The following is a 14,355-nucleotide window of genomic DNA, read 5'->3' on the forward strand; positions in this document are numbered from 1 at the left end:
CCTCACCTCACCTCACCTCACCTCACCTCACCTCACCTCACCTCACCTCACCTCACCATGAACGGCTGGCTTCAGCAGCCGGGATCGCGGCCTGTCCACCATCCCCACCCCCGAAAAGGCCAGACCCAAATTTCAAGGCCCAGATGACCCGGATGTAGGCTACTAGATCTGAGGACCGGACAGAGCTCGCTCACCTGACAGGAGCGGGGCAGGAGTTCAACGCCCACACTGTTAACACCTCTCGGGCCACCCTTCAGCAGCAGGGACCCTGCTACACCGTGAAAGAAAGACACACTCCCCATCACACACACCCCCACCCACCCCCCGCCCCGGGCGCGGGCCCGGGCCGCCCGCAGCCCCCACAGGCAGGCGGAGCCCGGACCCCCGTCCGCCGAGCCGCTAGAGGGCACCGTTTACGGGTGTGGGACCCTCCGGCTGCACCGGGCACTCACCTCCCTCCCGCTGCGGCGGGGAATCCCGTTCCCCGTCGCGGTCAGGGAGGGACGGACAGACTGACCGACTGACGGACCGGCCGGCCCCCGTCTCGCTACCGGCGTCGGGACGCGCCGCCGTTACCACGGCAACGACGCCCGCCGGCGCTGCGCCAGGTCAGAGGTGACGGGGGCGGGGTTTGCAGGGAGAGGAGGCGGCAAGATGGCGTCTACGGCGGCCGGGAAGCAGCGGATCCCCAAAGTGGCGAAGGTGCTGGGGAGGAGGAGGAGGCGGCGGCGGCGGCTGCGGGCCCGCGGCCGGGGGTGGGGAGATGGGTCGGGGTGGCCGGGCCCTGATCCCCGGGGCAGTGTCGGGCGGCCCGGAGCGGCCGGGCCCTGCCGGGAAGGGAGAGCGGAACTCCCCGCGGCCTCTGGAAGTTTGGCCTCTCCTCACGCCCCGGGCTGGTGCTGGCCATAAGGGCCCCGTCGGTCTGAGGGGGGTCTCCGAATCATTCTTCGGTGAATAGTGAAGCCACCGGAGTAAATTAGCCATGAGGGGATTTTTCAATTTTGTATTAGAAGGGGAAAACATGAATCAAGCTGCCTTACTTTACAGGTGAAAAATAAAGCACCCGCCGAAGTTCAGATCACAGCAGAACAGCTTTTAAGAGAGGCCAAAGAGAGAGAACTTGAACTTCTTCCACCACCGCCTCAGCAGAAGATCACAGATGTTGAAGAGCTAAATGACTACAAACTCCGGAAAAGGAAGGTAAAGGCAAAAAAAAAAAAAAATCCTAATCGTGATGCTCATAATCTTACTGCTTTTTAACTTAAACAAGATGTAGATTATATTACTTGTGGATTTTCCAGATGAATAGCAATTCATAAAAAAACCACGTTTCCATAGAAAATGCTACTTTCATGTAAAAATTGTACATTAAATATATGTTGTTTAAGATAGAATTTGGTGGTACACGACATATTACGTGTGACCATGTTCAATATGTTCAGAACACTGCAAGGGTAATTACATACGTGGATGATACGCAGTTTCTTCATCACCGCTGATACACTTGGCCAGGCAGCATGACAGAACATTAGTAAACTTTACAGTAATGCTGGTGGTTTTTTCCACAACTGTTTAAAAAAGACAGAGCGTGTTTGCAAGTGATGTCTCTGTTCTGTACAATTATGATATTACCTGACACACTTTAGAACACAGCTTTCTACACTAATCATGGTTATGTTTGATAATGGTCTTGAAATTTGACCATTTTGCATGTGATGCTGCAGGTGTAATTTTTTTCTTCTTCATTTGAAAGAATTGCTTTTCTTCTGTAAACCTATGTACAGTTTTGTTCTGCTTTTGCCTTTGATAATTGCTGTCCTGGATCAGCAAAGCAAACGTATTCCTAACAGAGAACTTTAAATGTTTTCAGCACAGAGCAATTTTTTAGTTACAGCCAACATAAATTAGGACTATCATTCCCTGAAGCGTATACACGTATGTTCAGAACTGGTGACCATTGTAGCACAACAGCACAGCATGTCTGTACTCAGCCCTGAGTGGGTGTTCGTTTCTCTCCTTACTGTAGTGGCTAGGACTCTTTGTGACGACTTTGGGCCTTACTGTGCTGGATGCTGACGTTCCTCACTCGGGCACGTGCAGAGCAACTGGAATCAGATGATCAACACCACAGCCCTGCAAAAACAATTTTTTCGTTTTATCTTTTTTCATCTCTCATATGAACGGCAGTAATGAGCCACCACGTTAACTGTGTTAAACCATGTTTAGCCACGTGTTAAGTATGAGTAGCATTGATTCTGACAGAAGCCAAACACAAGGCTGAAGATGCCCTCACCCTTGCACTGAGAAGTGAAATTTGTCTAGCACATTTGATGCCAGTATATTAAATCCAGGGAATAAGAATAAGGCATCTTGCTTTAAAGAAGTACAGAGTAACAGTATATAAAGGCCAAAGTGAATAAACTTGTGCTGGTGCATCCACATATTTTCAGATTTGTCTGCAATGACTGGATTCCATTTGTCCAGGTAATGTTGCTATTGAAACACTAAGCAGGAGATTTAAAAAAATAGTAAGATTTTAGTGCTGTCAGTTATTTTTCCATCAGTTTTTCAGGTGTCAGGTTGCACTTCTAGCTTCTCTATTCTGCAATTTTTAGAAAGTGTTGTATTGAGTATGATTCGTTACTACATCTGCATGTGTGTGAGGCATTTGGAATTCATTCCAATAATAGTAATATTCCATAAGCCATTTATAGCATGATTGGCCTGCACAGGGGGGGTTTCTTACTTACAGAAATAATTTTTCTCCTCAGACTTTTGAAGATAACATAAGAAAAAACAGGACTGTTATCAGTAATTGGATAAAGTACGCACAATGGGAGGAAAGCCTAAAAGAAATACAGAGGTAATTATGATGCAGCTGTTGACATCTCTCATAAACCTTTTAAGGTGCATGTTTACAAACACCATCGAAGTCTTGGAGGCACGTTATATACACAACTTACTTCTCTTTGCTTTCCAGAGCCCGTTCCATTTACGAGCGTGCTTTAGATGTAGACTACAGAAATGTCACACTCTGGCTGAAATATGCAGAAATGGAAATGAAGAACCGCCAGGTTAATCATGCACGAAACATTTGGGATCGAGCCATTACCACCCTTCCCAGGGTGAACCAGTTCTGGTATGTTTATAGAGAGCAGGGCATTGCTTTTACCCCCAAAAACTACTGATCATTTTTCTGTTTTGCTATCATGCAAAAGTGCATTGTTTTTTGTTTCTCCAAGTCTTTAGGCTAGTCTGAAAAAAAAGAGGAAGGCTTATGTTTTGGAAAGGTTTTGTACTTTTCAAGTGGTAAGTGTATTGGGACAGAAGGATGTTTGTGTACCTGCATGCTGCCAATTACAACAGTATCCATAGGCATTTCAGGGGTGCAAGTGGGGAATAGGTGAAGAAATCTCAGTAATGCTTTTATTAAGCACTCAAAAAATCCTTGTAATTTATGTGTTTACTATGTGTTTATAAAAACTTGATCTTGTTTTCTAAGGTATAAGTATACTTACATGGAAGAGATGCTGGGGAATGTTGCTGGATCACGTCAGGTGTTCGAACGTTGGATGGAGTGGCAACCAGAAGAGCAAGCTTGGCATTCCTATATTAACTTTGAGTTGAGATACAAGGAGGTGGACAGGGCACGTACCATTTATGAGCGATATATCCTTTTTAATGCATTGCAACACCTGCCCAAGTTTAGGCCTGCATTCTTAATTTCTTTCTTCTCTATTCTACCTCCAGCTGTGTCCCTGTGCTCCTTTTTGCTGTGGTGTGCTGGGAGTAAGCCACCATGCTGAGAGCCAGCTGTAGGTATTAAAAGCACATTTAGTATGTGCCTCCAAATTCTGTTAAGTGAATGTACGTCCTGCCACAATACTGTGTAGTTAACAGCACTCATGCTTCCAGCTTTTTTGCAGCCATTTTTTTTTTCAGATTCTCCTCCTTAAGCTTCTCCCTGACCCTTGCCTGATTTTTATCCCTTTTTAAATTTTAAGTTCTCAGTAAGGCACAACGCCTTTGTGTGCTTAGAGCTGTTTTGTGTCTTCTTCCCAGTTGCACTTTATGCATATGCCATCCTTGGGATTGTTTCAACTAGTCCATGACCCTGTAGTCACTGGGAAGAATGCAATTTGAAATGTCCAATTCAACTACCCCTGTTTCTTTAACATAACTCTACTTGTTATTGTTCATCCTGATGTTAAAAACTGGATCAAGTACGCCCGCTTTGAAGAGAAGCACAGTTATTTTGCTCACGCAAGGAAAGTATACGAGAGGGCAGTGGAGTTCTTTGGAGAAGAGCATATGGATGAGCACTTGTACGTGGCTTTTGCAAAATTTGAGGAGAACCAGAAAGAAGTAAGACCTTTTTGATAATACATCAGACTAGTACTAACTGCCCCCACAAGATTTCTTCTTAAATGTCAAACTCAAGGCCACTTAACATTCACTGCAATACTTCTGTTTTTCAGCACTGTGTGAGATCTTGTAGTCTGAGTTAAGGAGACAATTGTTTGCTTAGCTTCTATTTGCCTTTTGGTCACATCAAGGAAATACATTCTAAGAAAGGTGGGCACCAAACGTGCCAAGCCTGAGAATAGTGTCATTGGATCAAATACATATCCTCAGATTTGTAAGTTCCCTGGAGGCTGTAGGCCTGCCTGATTAAAAAAAAAAAAAACAAACAAAAAAAAAACCAAACTGAATTAGCCATGTTTTTCCCAGATGGTCTCTTTAAAGTGCCATGTCCGTTAAGCGATTGAAAACATTCTGTGAACCCAGAGCTACAACCTCTTAAAAATACTTTAAATATTTCAGACCCGTAAATGCATAAGAGGTGGTAGGTTTTGGTATTTACAGATTAATATTTTTTTTTCCTCCAAAGTTTACTTTTCAGGGAGATCTGTGTTAGTCTTGTCCTGAAACAATCATTTACATTGAGATATTCTATGATTCAACATTCTATTAAATATTGCCAAAAGCTTCTTGAGAAGTTGTGGGGGAGGACAGAAGCTGCTTTGTAAATATTACTCAAATGGTATTTAATATTTTCAGTTTGAAAGAGTAAGGGTGATCTACAAGTACGCCTTGGATAGAATTCCAAAACAGGATGCCCAAAATCTCTTCAAGAATTACACCATCTTTGAGAAGAAGTTTGGAGACAGAAGGGGGATTGAAGACATCATTGTCAGCAAGAGGAGATTCCAGTATGAAGAGGAAGTGAAGGTATGTATTGCAAATACCCTCTGGGCTCATTGTTCATCCAGATACTGCTTAAGGTACATGAGTGTCTCGTGATATGAAGGCTGATGAGTTTTACATTACCCTTGATACTCAGTCCAAGAAAATGCCAAGAGAACGCTGTTCTTTTTGGAGGCGGAATTCCATCCGTGGGGGCGAATGATACTTCCACTCACTTCTTGTTTCTGCTTTCTAATGTAGATTGTGGAGACAGAGTTTTTAATTGAACTCAGAGCTCCGTACCCGTCAGTCATCTTATGGGATGATGCAGTTTAGCTGGTAACTAACTTCTTCCCCTCTGTTATCCAGTAACTTTTACAGGACACCTCACTTGTGTGTAAATACCTTTTTGTGAGAAAACAGGCGTGCCACAGCTGTCTGCTGTTCACTGAATACTGCATATTTCATCGTTTCCTCTTCCATTCTCACAGTTTAGTTTGTTTGCCTTCACTTAAAGAATATTATTTGTAGAAAAATAAAGAAATAAACGCCCTTTAGCCCAGAAGCTCTAGCTTAAGCATACTTGAGACCAACACTTTTCATTAATATTCCGATGATCTATTTTAAAGGAGAAATTCCGAATAAAAACTGTAACTAAAGGAACGGGGTCTGTTGTTTGTAGTTACTGAAATTTCTTTCCCATTTCTCTGCTCCCATCTTTCTGGAAGGCAAATCCACATAATTATGATGCATGGTTTGACTATCTGAGGTTAGTTGAAAGTGACACAGATGCTGAGACTGTCCGAGAAGTGTATGAAAGAGCCATTGCCAACGTTCCCCCAATTCAAGAGAAAAGACACTGGAAAAGATACATCTATCTTTGGATTAACTATGCGTTATATGAAGAGCTGGAGGCAAAGGCAAGTAGTAAGAACTCAGGTTTTATTCCTTCCCAGGTATTTTCCTTATATTAAATAGCTACCGATATTTTAATAAGAAAACCGAGAACTAAAAATACTATGTTCTTACTTGTTTTGTGTAACTAGCTACAGGATTTGCAATTTAAATATGTGGGGTTTCCCCTTCCTTTTTCTCTCCCATGCATAGGGGAACAAAATATTTCAGTTTCACCCCAATTCATTCGGCAACACGTTGATAATAAAAGCAGAAGGAGGTCTTTCTACCCCATCTGAATTGCCTGTTCCGGGCTGTTACTTGAACTTGTGAAATAGTTTTAGATTTAACAAAACTATTTGTGAAGTTGTTCTGTGAAGCAGTCAAATTCTTGCTGTAGTGGCCTTTTGAGGCTGTGTATTTCTTCTGTTATCAGTCATGTAACATTACAGCTGTTCTTTATTTCATAAAATTTTAGTGCAGTATACCTATTCAGGGTCTTTTAAAGGAAAAAAAAGACTTCCCCAGCCCCAGTGGGAACACTCTTGATTTTATTGTCTAATTGTTAGTGTTGAATGTTGTTTTCAAAAGACTACTCTTACTGATTCTCAGAAATTACCATCTTTGAATTGTGCACACTAAGTAGATAAGTACTTTTATATCTTAAGCATACATGATTTTAAACAACTTGCACAAACAATCATTGCACAAATCAAAATCTAGTGTAATCTTAGTAGTGAACAAAGTATTTCATTTTGCCGCTTCTTACAGGATGGAGAACGAACCAGACAAGTGTATCAGGCTTGTATCGAGCTCATTCCCCACAAGAAGGTATGGCTTCTCCAGCAGTTTGTATTGAGTCTTGAATTAAAATTCCCAAGATAGGATCCTTTAGTTTTCTTTCCCCAACAAGTTTCAGGTGCGTAAGCATCTCCAAATGGATACTAGCACATTCATGAAGACTTTGCTTAGGACTTTAAATATCCCTTCTGGTTTCTTATAATGTCCATCTTCCAGAATCGACGGTCTGGGGGTTTTTTTTGTTGTGGTTTTTGTTTCGGTTTTTTTTTTTTTTTTAAATGGCTGTAATTTGCATCATCAATGTCAAATAGCAGGCCAGACACTGATGTCGGATTTCCTCATCCAGATGTGATGCAAGGGTTTCTCCAGCACTTTTAAATTACTAAGTATACTCTAACAATCTGAAATAACACATAGTCAGAGGATAGTCCCGTGCTACTAAACGGCCGGGAAGGACTCTTATTTTTCTTTACTTGTTTTCTTCCTCAGGTTGGTCCTTGTATAGTCACTCTTAGCCCAGTTGCTTATAGTCTGTGCAGAATACTTCTTGCTCTATTTTGTGTTAGGTTACTGCCTTCTATAGCAACAGTTTCTAATTGCCTGCACAGTTCCAGCCGAGGGAGGTGCATTTGATAAACCATCTTTCAGGTGTGTATTCCCCATTACAATCGGTCTTCAAGACTGTTTTTTTTGGTTTTCTGGGGTGTTTTTGCCAGTGAGTTTTAACTAAAATATCCGTGTGGCCAAACCCTTAAAACAAGTAATCAGCATTGCCTTGGAATGTCGAGAAATCTTAGATCATGTACTTTTCTAGTTTGTCATTAATCATGTCAGCTGCATATCAGATGTGTAGATTCGGATTAATCTGTAATTATTAAGAGTTGATTAGCTATTAATTGATTCAGTGATAGCTGATATTTTGCTAATCAATTGATTGGTTAATGAACCATTTTCTGTGTTTGAGAAGGCTTCTGTCCTGGCTGGTTTTGCTTTCATCCAGTGGTAGAGTATATTGATCCTGTTCTAGAGAAGTTTTTTGGGGTTAGGAACTCTCAACTTTTCAGCAGGAAAATACCGAGGTCAGATGCAATTAATTGCAGTAGCAATAACATCTTGTAGAGACAGAGTGATTATTGTTTTAAAGGACGTATGCAGTATTATTTACTAATCTTCCAACCCAACCATCCATTGTTCTTTTTCTTTCAGTTTACATTTGCTAAAATATGGCTGCTGTATGCACAGTTTGAAATACGCCAGAAAAATCTTCCACTTGCCAGAAGAGCTTTGGTAAGCTTTTGTTAATTCCCTAATTGACTGTACTAACTAATAGTAACAAGGGAATAGCATTAAAAGATCTTAAATTGTCCTTTATAAATTGCTGGTTTAATCCACTTAAATAAAGCATCCGAGAAGTCTGCAGGGACCAGTATTTACTGTCACGTACGATTTAAAAAGGAGCATAGCTTGATACGATGAATTAGCCATGGGCGGAAATGAATGTAGCTTTCTCGTTTCAGCTGACAAAACACACATCTGAATACAGGAGTACCCAAATCAGCTTAGTGCACTTGGAAATTTTTAACAGCTGCTGGTTTGTTTAAATGATACTTATACTAGCGATAGCATTTTGAAAAGCATTTTAAATAACTAGGAGTTTTTGACTCTCAGAAACTAAGACTTCCTGAATAGAGCGTTTGAGTCCTAGCTACCAGTTTGCTGATAGAAGCAATCATGGGGACTTTGGGCAAGCTCAGGAGCTTCTGTGTAATATTCACTATGTGAATGTCAGCATGTCAGAGAGCAGTGGAGTACATTTTGGCAGCAAAGCCTTTTGAAATTAAAAACTTTCTTTCCCTACGGTTCAGATATTCTAAATAAGCTCAGCTGATAGCATTAGAAATTTTGAGAGAAAGCTAATGTTGGTAATGGTTGAGGTGGTTTGACTTTAATGAGGAAACTGATGGGATTTCCATCAAACCTATGGCACACTAGTGATAAGAGCATAAACACGAATGGTGGTCTGTCACTGATACCGAACCAAGTTTGCCTGCAACGTGCTAGTAAAGCTTTGTCTCTTGAGCTGGATTCCTGCCCATAACCAGAACAAAAGGAGGGGTTAAGTCCCCTGTGAGGCTGTTACTGTCTCCCTGTAGGAGAAGACAACCATCTGTCCTGAAGTGTGCTGCTGTTCTAGCTTGGCTTAAGATACCATCGCTCAGCATTACCATAGTCACCAGTTGGCACCTTGCTTCTGGCCTTCTTGTTTTTAGGGGTAAATGTTTCAGGAGATTCTGGAAAGGCTGCTTTGGCCTGTCTGGAAATACAAAGTTTCCTCAGTTTCTTTTAGGCTTCTCTTCTGTTTGTCTTTTTCCCTGTTGTTTAATTCCTTTGACTGGCTTTTTTTCTTTAGTAGGCCACCTTTTTCTTGTTTTGGAAACCAGATTTTGCTGCTGCAGCCATAATACTTTTTTGGACTGGACCTAGGTTTGGCAGGCAGTTTCTTTCTTTCTTTTGCCATGAGTTGACTTTGAACCACCTTCTTGGGAAGAAGTCTTCCTCCTGTCCTGAGGTGATGGTCCCGCATTGTCACCATGCAGAAGAAAAGGTCCATCTTCTGATGCTGAAGCTCTCATCAGCATGCAGACAGCACCTTGCTCTGCCTTTATTTCGCTGTCTGCACGTGGTGTGTGGATTCCTTGTTTTCCCAGGGTCTGAGAGATGCTGGGACTTGGAGACAGAAGATCAGCTGGAATCTATGCTGCTTAAGAAAATTGTAGTGTATGTGGAAGAACTGAGCATATTTTGAAATAGAAAAGGCGTTTGTAGATCTCGAGAGCCATAATGGTGACCAAATAGATGTTCCCAAGTGGTGGTTTCCTCCATTTATACTAAATGCCAAGATGATCAACGTGTAGGAAAGTTGTGCAGGAGAATTGTAGTAAGAGAGTTTGATCAGAATTAACTTAATTCACATTAGCTTGAAGGAACAGAGGCTGCAGTGCTTAATAAATAACAGTTGTTTACAGAAGCGACTCCCAAGAGTGAAGCTCACTACATACCTGTCTCAGATGTTCCCATTCTTAACTGTTGCGATGATGAATAGCGGTGGTGGTCCAGGAGACAGTTTCTCTTGATACAATTTTTTTTTATAAGATACTTGGGAACTACTTGCCTGGAAGACTGGTACAGACTGGTACTATGCTTTCTTCAGCTTTTGATGTCAGATGAAGTGCTCATTTGATGAGACAGGGTGAGTTTCAACTCATACTTTGTGGGGAATCCATGTTACGTGGAAGTGTAACAAGTTAGAAGGTTTTCTGCTTTCAGACTTCTTTCTTGATGTTTATGGATGCACGCTCATTTTGCAAATGTTGGTTGGATTTCATACTGGCTCTGACCAGTCTTAAGAAACAAACCAGTTTTAAAAAACAAACTGCTCAAAAATTAATTTGAGTTCAAATACTGGAGAGTAAACAGATGTTTAGAAAATAGTGGGTTTTTTTCCTTGCAAGGTCTTTTAAGTGGTTTTTGGTTTGGTTTTTTTTTTTGCTTAACAGGGGACATCCATAGGTAAATGTCCAAAAAACAAACTGTTTAAAGGTTATATTGAATTGGAGTTACAATTGCGAGAATTTGATCGTTGCCGAAAACTGTATGAAAAATTCCTGGAGTTTGCACCGGAAAACTGCACATCGTGGATTAAATTTGCTGAACTTGAGACCATTCTTGGCGATATTGATAGAGCCCGTGCAATATATGAGTTGGCTATTGGCCAGCCCCGGCTAGACATGCCAGAGGTAAGGGGGAAGATAAACTTTACAGTTGGCACAATTTTAAGGTATTTATTACACAGTGTGGCTAATTAAAATGTAAATAATCTACCAGCTTGAACAGAACTGCTTACCATAGTGGCTTAGCCTGTGTCTCGTTAATTTAGCATCTGTTTCTTGGCAGGGTATGCGGGACTATACAGCCCATGATAACACATGGTGGGGAGAAACACGCTTACAGGAGTCAGCTAAATGGATTATGTGCACAAGATTTAATATTGCTTAGTCTTAATCCCAGCTTGTACAGTCAATAAATACTCAAATCTCTGAAAATTTTTTTCAGATAAATTTCACATTTATCCATACTCCTTTTTTTTTTTTTTTTTTTTCATTATCTCAGTGTGCTGTGAACATAATGAGAGACTTCTCTTTTGCAGGTTCTTTGGAAATCCTACATTGACTTTGAAATTGAGCAAGAAGAGTATGAGAAAACAAGAAATCTTTACCGCAGATTACTTCAGCGGACGCAGCATGTTAAGGTATGTATGAGGACCTAGAACACAGAATTTTTCTTGAATCTGGTCCACGGTGGAGAAGAGGCCTTCACCGCTTTGGCTGTCTGGCTTTTTCACATCAGCAGTGAACCTAAGTTCAGTCCTGTGCCATGAAGAGGGGAAAGACATTTCTACATTATAAATGACAACAGGTGTATCGTACATGAAAGAAAGCTTTGCAGAAGGTTTCCAAGCAGCCCTCTTCCTTCTGAGTAGCTTTGGAATTTTAGTTGGAAAAAAATTGCAAGATAAAAATAGTTGTGATTTTTCCAGTGTGGTTTAGTGCTGTAATTTGATAAAATTCGGACAGATTTATGTTGTTTCGAAACAACCACAAGATCTTTGTCAGTGTAGCTTACATTAATATTCTCTCTTGCCAAAATAAAGCAAATCTCACACATGGGAAACAAACATAAGTTTTCTAGGGATCTGCTTATGAAAAAGTACTTTAGACTTGCATTGACATTTGCTTTTTTGGCTGCCTCATGTTTTGAAACTATCACTTAGCTATCGGACTTCAGAATGGAGGTTTCAGCTGGGTTTTGGTTTGCTTTCACCACAGGTATGGATCAGCTTTGCACAGTTTGAGCTATCTGCAGGGAGGGAGGAGAGTTTGTCAAGATGCCGGCAGATTTACGAAGAGGCTAATAAGGCAATGCGAAACTGTGAGGAGAAAGAGGAGAGAGTCATGCTTCTGGAATCCTGGAGAAACTTTGAAGAGGAGTTTGGAACTGATGCCACTAAAGAGAGGATAGATAAACTTATGCCTGAAAAAATAAAGAAGAGGAGAAAACTGCAGGCTGAAGACGGGGTAAGAGAGAAAATTATGCAGGTGGTCACTTTGAATCCTTGGTGGCTCTGTGCTGGGGTTTGGTACAAAAGCTATGATAGATGCTACAAGTGCATACCAGTTTTACTGCAGTAATTTAAAAAAGTGTTGGCCTGAAACGCATGCTGCTGAACTCCCTGCTCTTCAAGCAGCCTAGGTGGGCACTTGATTCGTAGTGAGGTACTCATACCAAATGCTTAAGCTACCTTTACTTTAAACTCCTACCATAGACAAAGCAAAACAGCTTTAGGTAGTACTATGCGGATAGTGTTTGTTTCTTAACTTTGTTTGGGACAGGCTATTCATCAAATCTGCCTGCTCATTATGCACAGGAGTAGTAGTACTGTCTTACAGCCATTCAGCTCATTGGTTTCAGCTGGTTTTCAGCTGCTATGGATGGTCTAACAAACATTGATTTTAATTTTATCTCACTATTATGCTTATTAGAAGCACCTTTTAATAGTTAACACTAACATGCAAATTAAACCTGCTTTGTGGTATTTTTTTTTCCCTAGTCTGATGCTGGCTGGGAGGAATACTATGATTATATTTTCCCAGAAGATACTGCCAATCAGCCTAATCTCAAACTACTTGCTATGGCTAAACTCTGGAAGAAACAGCAACAGGAGAGTGAAGCTGCAGAGATGGATCCAGACAAAGACATTGACGAAAGCCAGTCTTAATGCATTGCCTTTCCCCGCCCCTTTTCTTGGGTATTGTACAGTATTTTCATTGGTGACAAATAAATGTATTTGAAGAGTTTTACTATTACTGACTTGAGATGTTTTTCATTTGGGGGGGGGGAAAAAAAGCACCATATTGTAGTCGATTCCCTCTAACAGTCTGTTGATTTCCAACAATTAAAAGCAGGGGTCGTGGGGCAAGTGCAGGAGTCTGCAGCGGTTGCCAGTGGTCTGAGAACTGGACAGAAGCTTTGTTTTTAGCACGAGACCCACTCTTCTAAGGCTCCTACAAACTATCACAGTACTGCTTAAGGATATTAACACGCCAGGACAGTAGATGTACTTTCTTTAATGAGATGTCTCTACCCTTCCTGATTGTTTTTTTCCGGTAAATCTGTATGGATCACGAGGATAGCTGAAAACAATAAATCCTATTGACTGCAACCTGTTCAACTTCTATCCAAGTAAGCTTTTATCCCAGAAAACTATTTAGAAGGGAAAATAATAGAAGTTAAATATACTGAAACTAGTGCCTAGAAGACAAATCTGTAGAAATTACTACCACCCACTTAGTCTGTGTTTTAATATTTCAGTCTCTTGGCAGTGTATTTTGTAGTAAATAATCTGTTGGGAAGTGAAGTAGAAGCAGTTTAAGTAAGCTTCTCAATGTTTTGTATTTCATGGGGGGGGGGGAAAAACGAGCCTAAGCTTTCTCATCCATGAGTTCTTGGGGGGAGCGGGGGGAGGAGCCTTTCTGTCCGCTTGTGTGGGCTGGTTCCCCGGTCCAAGGGAAGTCAAGCAGTTTGCCCTTGCACTGGGGAGGGCAGGGATCGCTGCCCCAGGGCTTGGTCATGTGTCTGGGGACCTTGCCCACCAGGAAGAATGGTGATTTCTAAAAAAAAAAAAAAAGACAGTGTGCCACAATGACCACCAGAGCTATGAGTCAGGCCTTAAACAAAGCTGCTGTTGACTAAAGACTGGGCAGTTAACTACAGTTCTGGTCACATCTGGCCTGTCCAGCTGTGGACAGAGTAGCTGGTCAGCCTGGGGCTTATCCTTTGTACCAGCCAGGCTTGTCTGCAGCTGGAAACGCTTCCCTGTGGTCAGAAACCGGATCCTCACTCCACCATCTCATCATCCTCGCTGGGCTGGTGCTTTTGAGCTTCTCCCTTTTGCCTGGTGAGGGGCAGGGTGACCATGCAGAGGAGGCCCAGAAAGGTCAAGTAGGACTTTGTAGCCCTGGAGGGGTGGTCAAGGGTGTGGGGGCCCAAGTGGATCCTGCCAATGAGGGAAAGGGCTTGAGGAGGAGTGGAAGGGGTTGCAGGTGAGAGTCTGCTTGTGCAGCTGGCGCCAATGAGTGCGATTGGGCTTTTACCACCGGAGCTCTCCTGAGGGGGAGAGATGGGATCCACCTGGCCAAGGAGAGCAAGAGGGGCTGGCCAATCTGCCCAGAAGGCTTTAAATTGGGAATGAGGGGGCAGGGGTGATAATGGGGGGGGGAGGAGCAGTGGGCTGTGTTGGCAGGACAGGGTATGGAGATAAATGACCACGAATTAGAGGACTGAATGATCTTCAGAAGTGCCTTCCAACCCCTACCATTCTGTGAAATTCAGGGCAGGAGGACTTCGAGGGTGTGC

General features: G+C 42.1%; 1 protein-coding gene across 1 annotated transcript; it reads left to right on the plus strand.

Annotated features, from left to right (window-relative positions):
• Window positions 1-468: 468 nt before the first annotated feature.
• CRNKL1 (crooked neck pre-mRNA splicing factor 1) lies at window positions 469-12,797 on the plus strand. Its single transcript, XM_054195834.1, has 14 exons — window positions 469-702; window positions 1,048-1,200; window positions 2,772-2,863; window positions 2,981-3,139; window positions 3,503-3,669; window positions 4,187-4,365; window positions 5,062-5,232; window positions 5,916-6,107; window positions 6,853-6,912; window positions 8,089-8,169; window positions 10,440-10,679; window positions 11,090-11,191; window positions 11,769-12,017; window positions 12,551-12,797. The coding sequence occupies exons 1-14, from the start codon at window positions 655-657 to the stop codon at window positions 12,716-12,718; spliced, it is 2,061 nt and encodes a 686-aa protein (XP_054051809.1). The 5' UTR covers window positions 469-654; the 3' UTR covers window positions 12,719-12,797.
• The last annotated feature ends 1,558 nt before the right edge of the window (window positions 12,798-14,355 follow it).

This window comes from Rissa tridactyla, chromosome 3, assembly GCF_028500815.1.
Source record: "Rissa tridactyla isolate bRisTri1 chromosome 3, bRisTri1.patW.cur.20221130, whole genome shotgun sequence".
Lineage (NCBI taxonomy): Eukaryota > Metazoa > Chordata > Aves > Charadriiformes > Laridae > Rissa > Rissa tridactyla.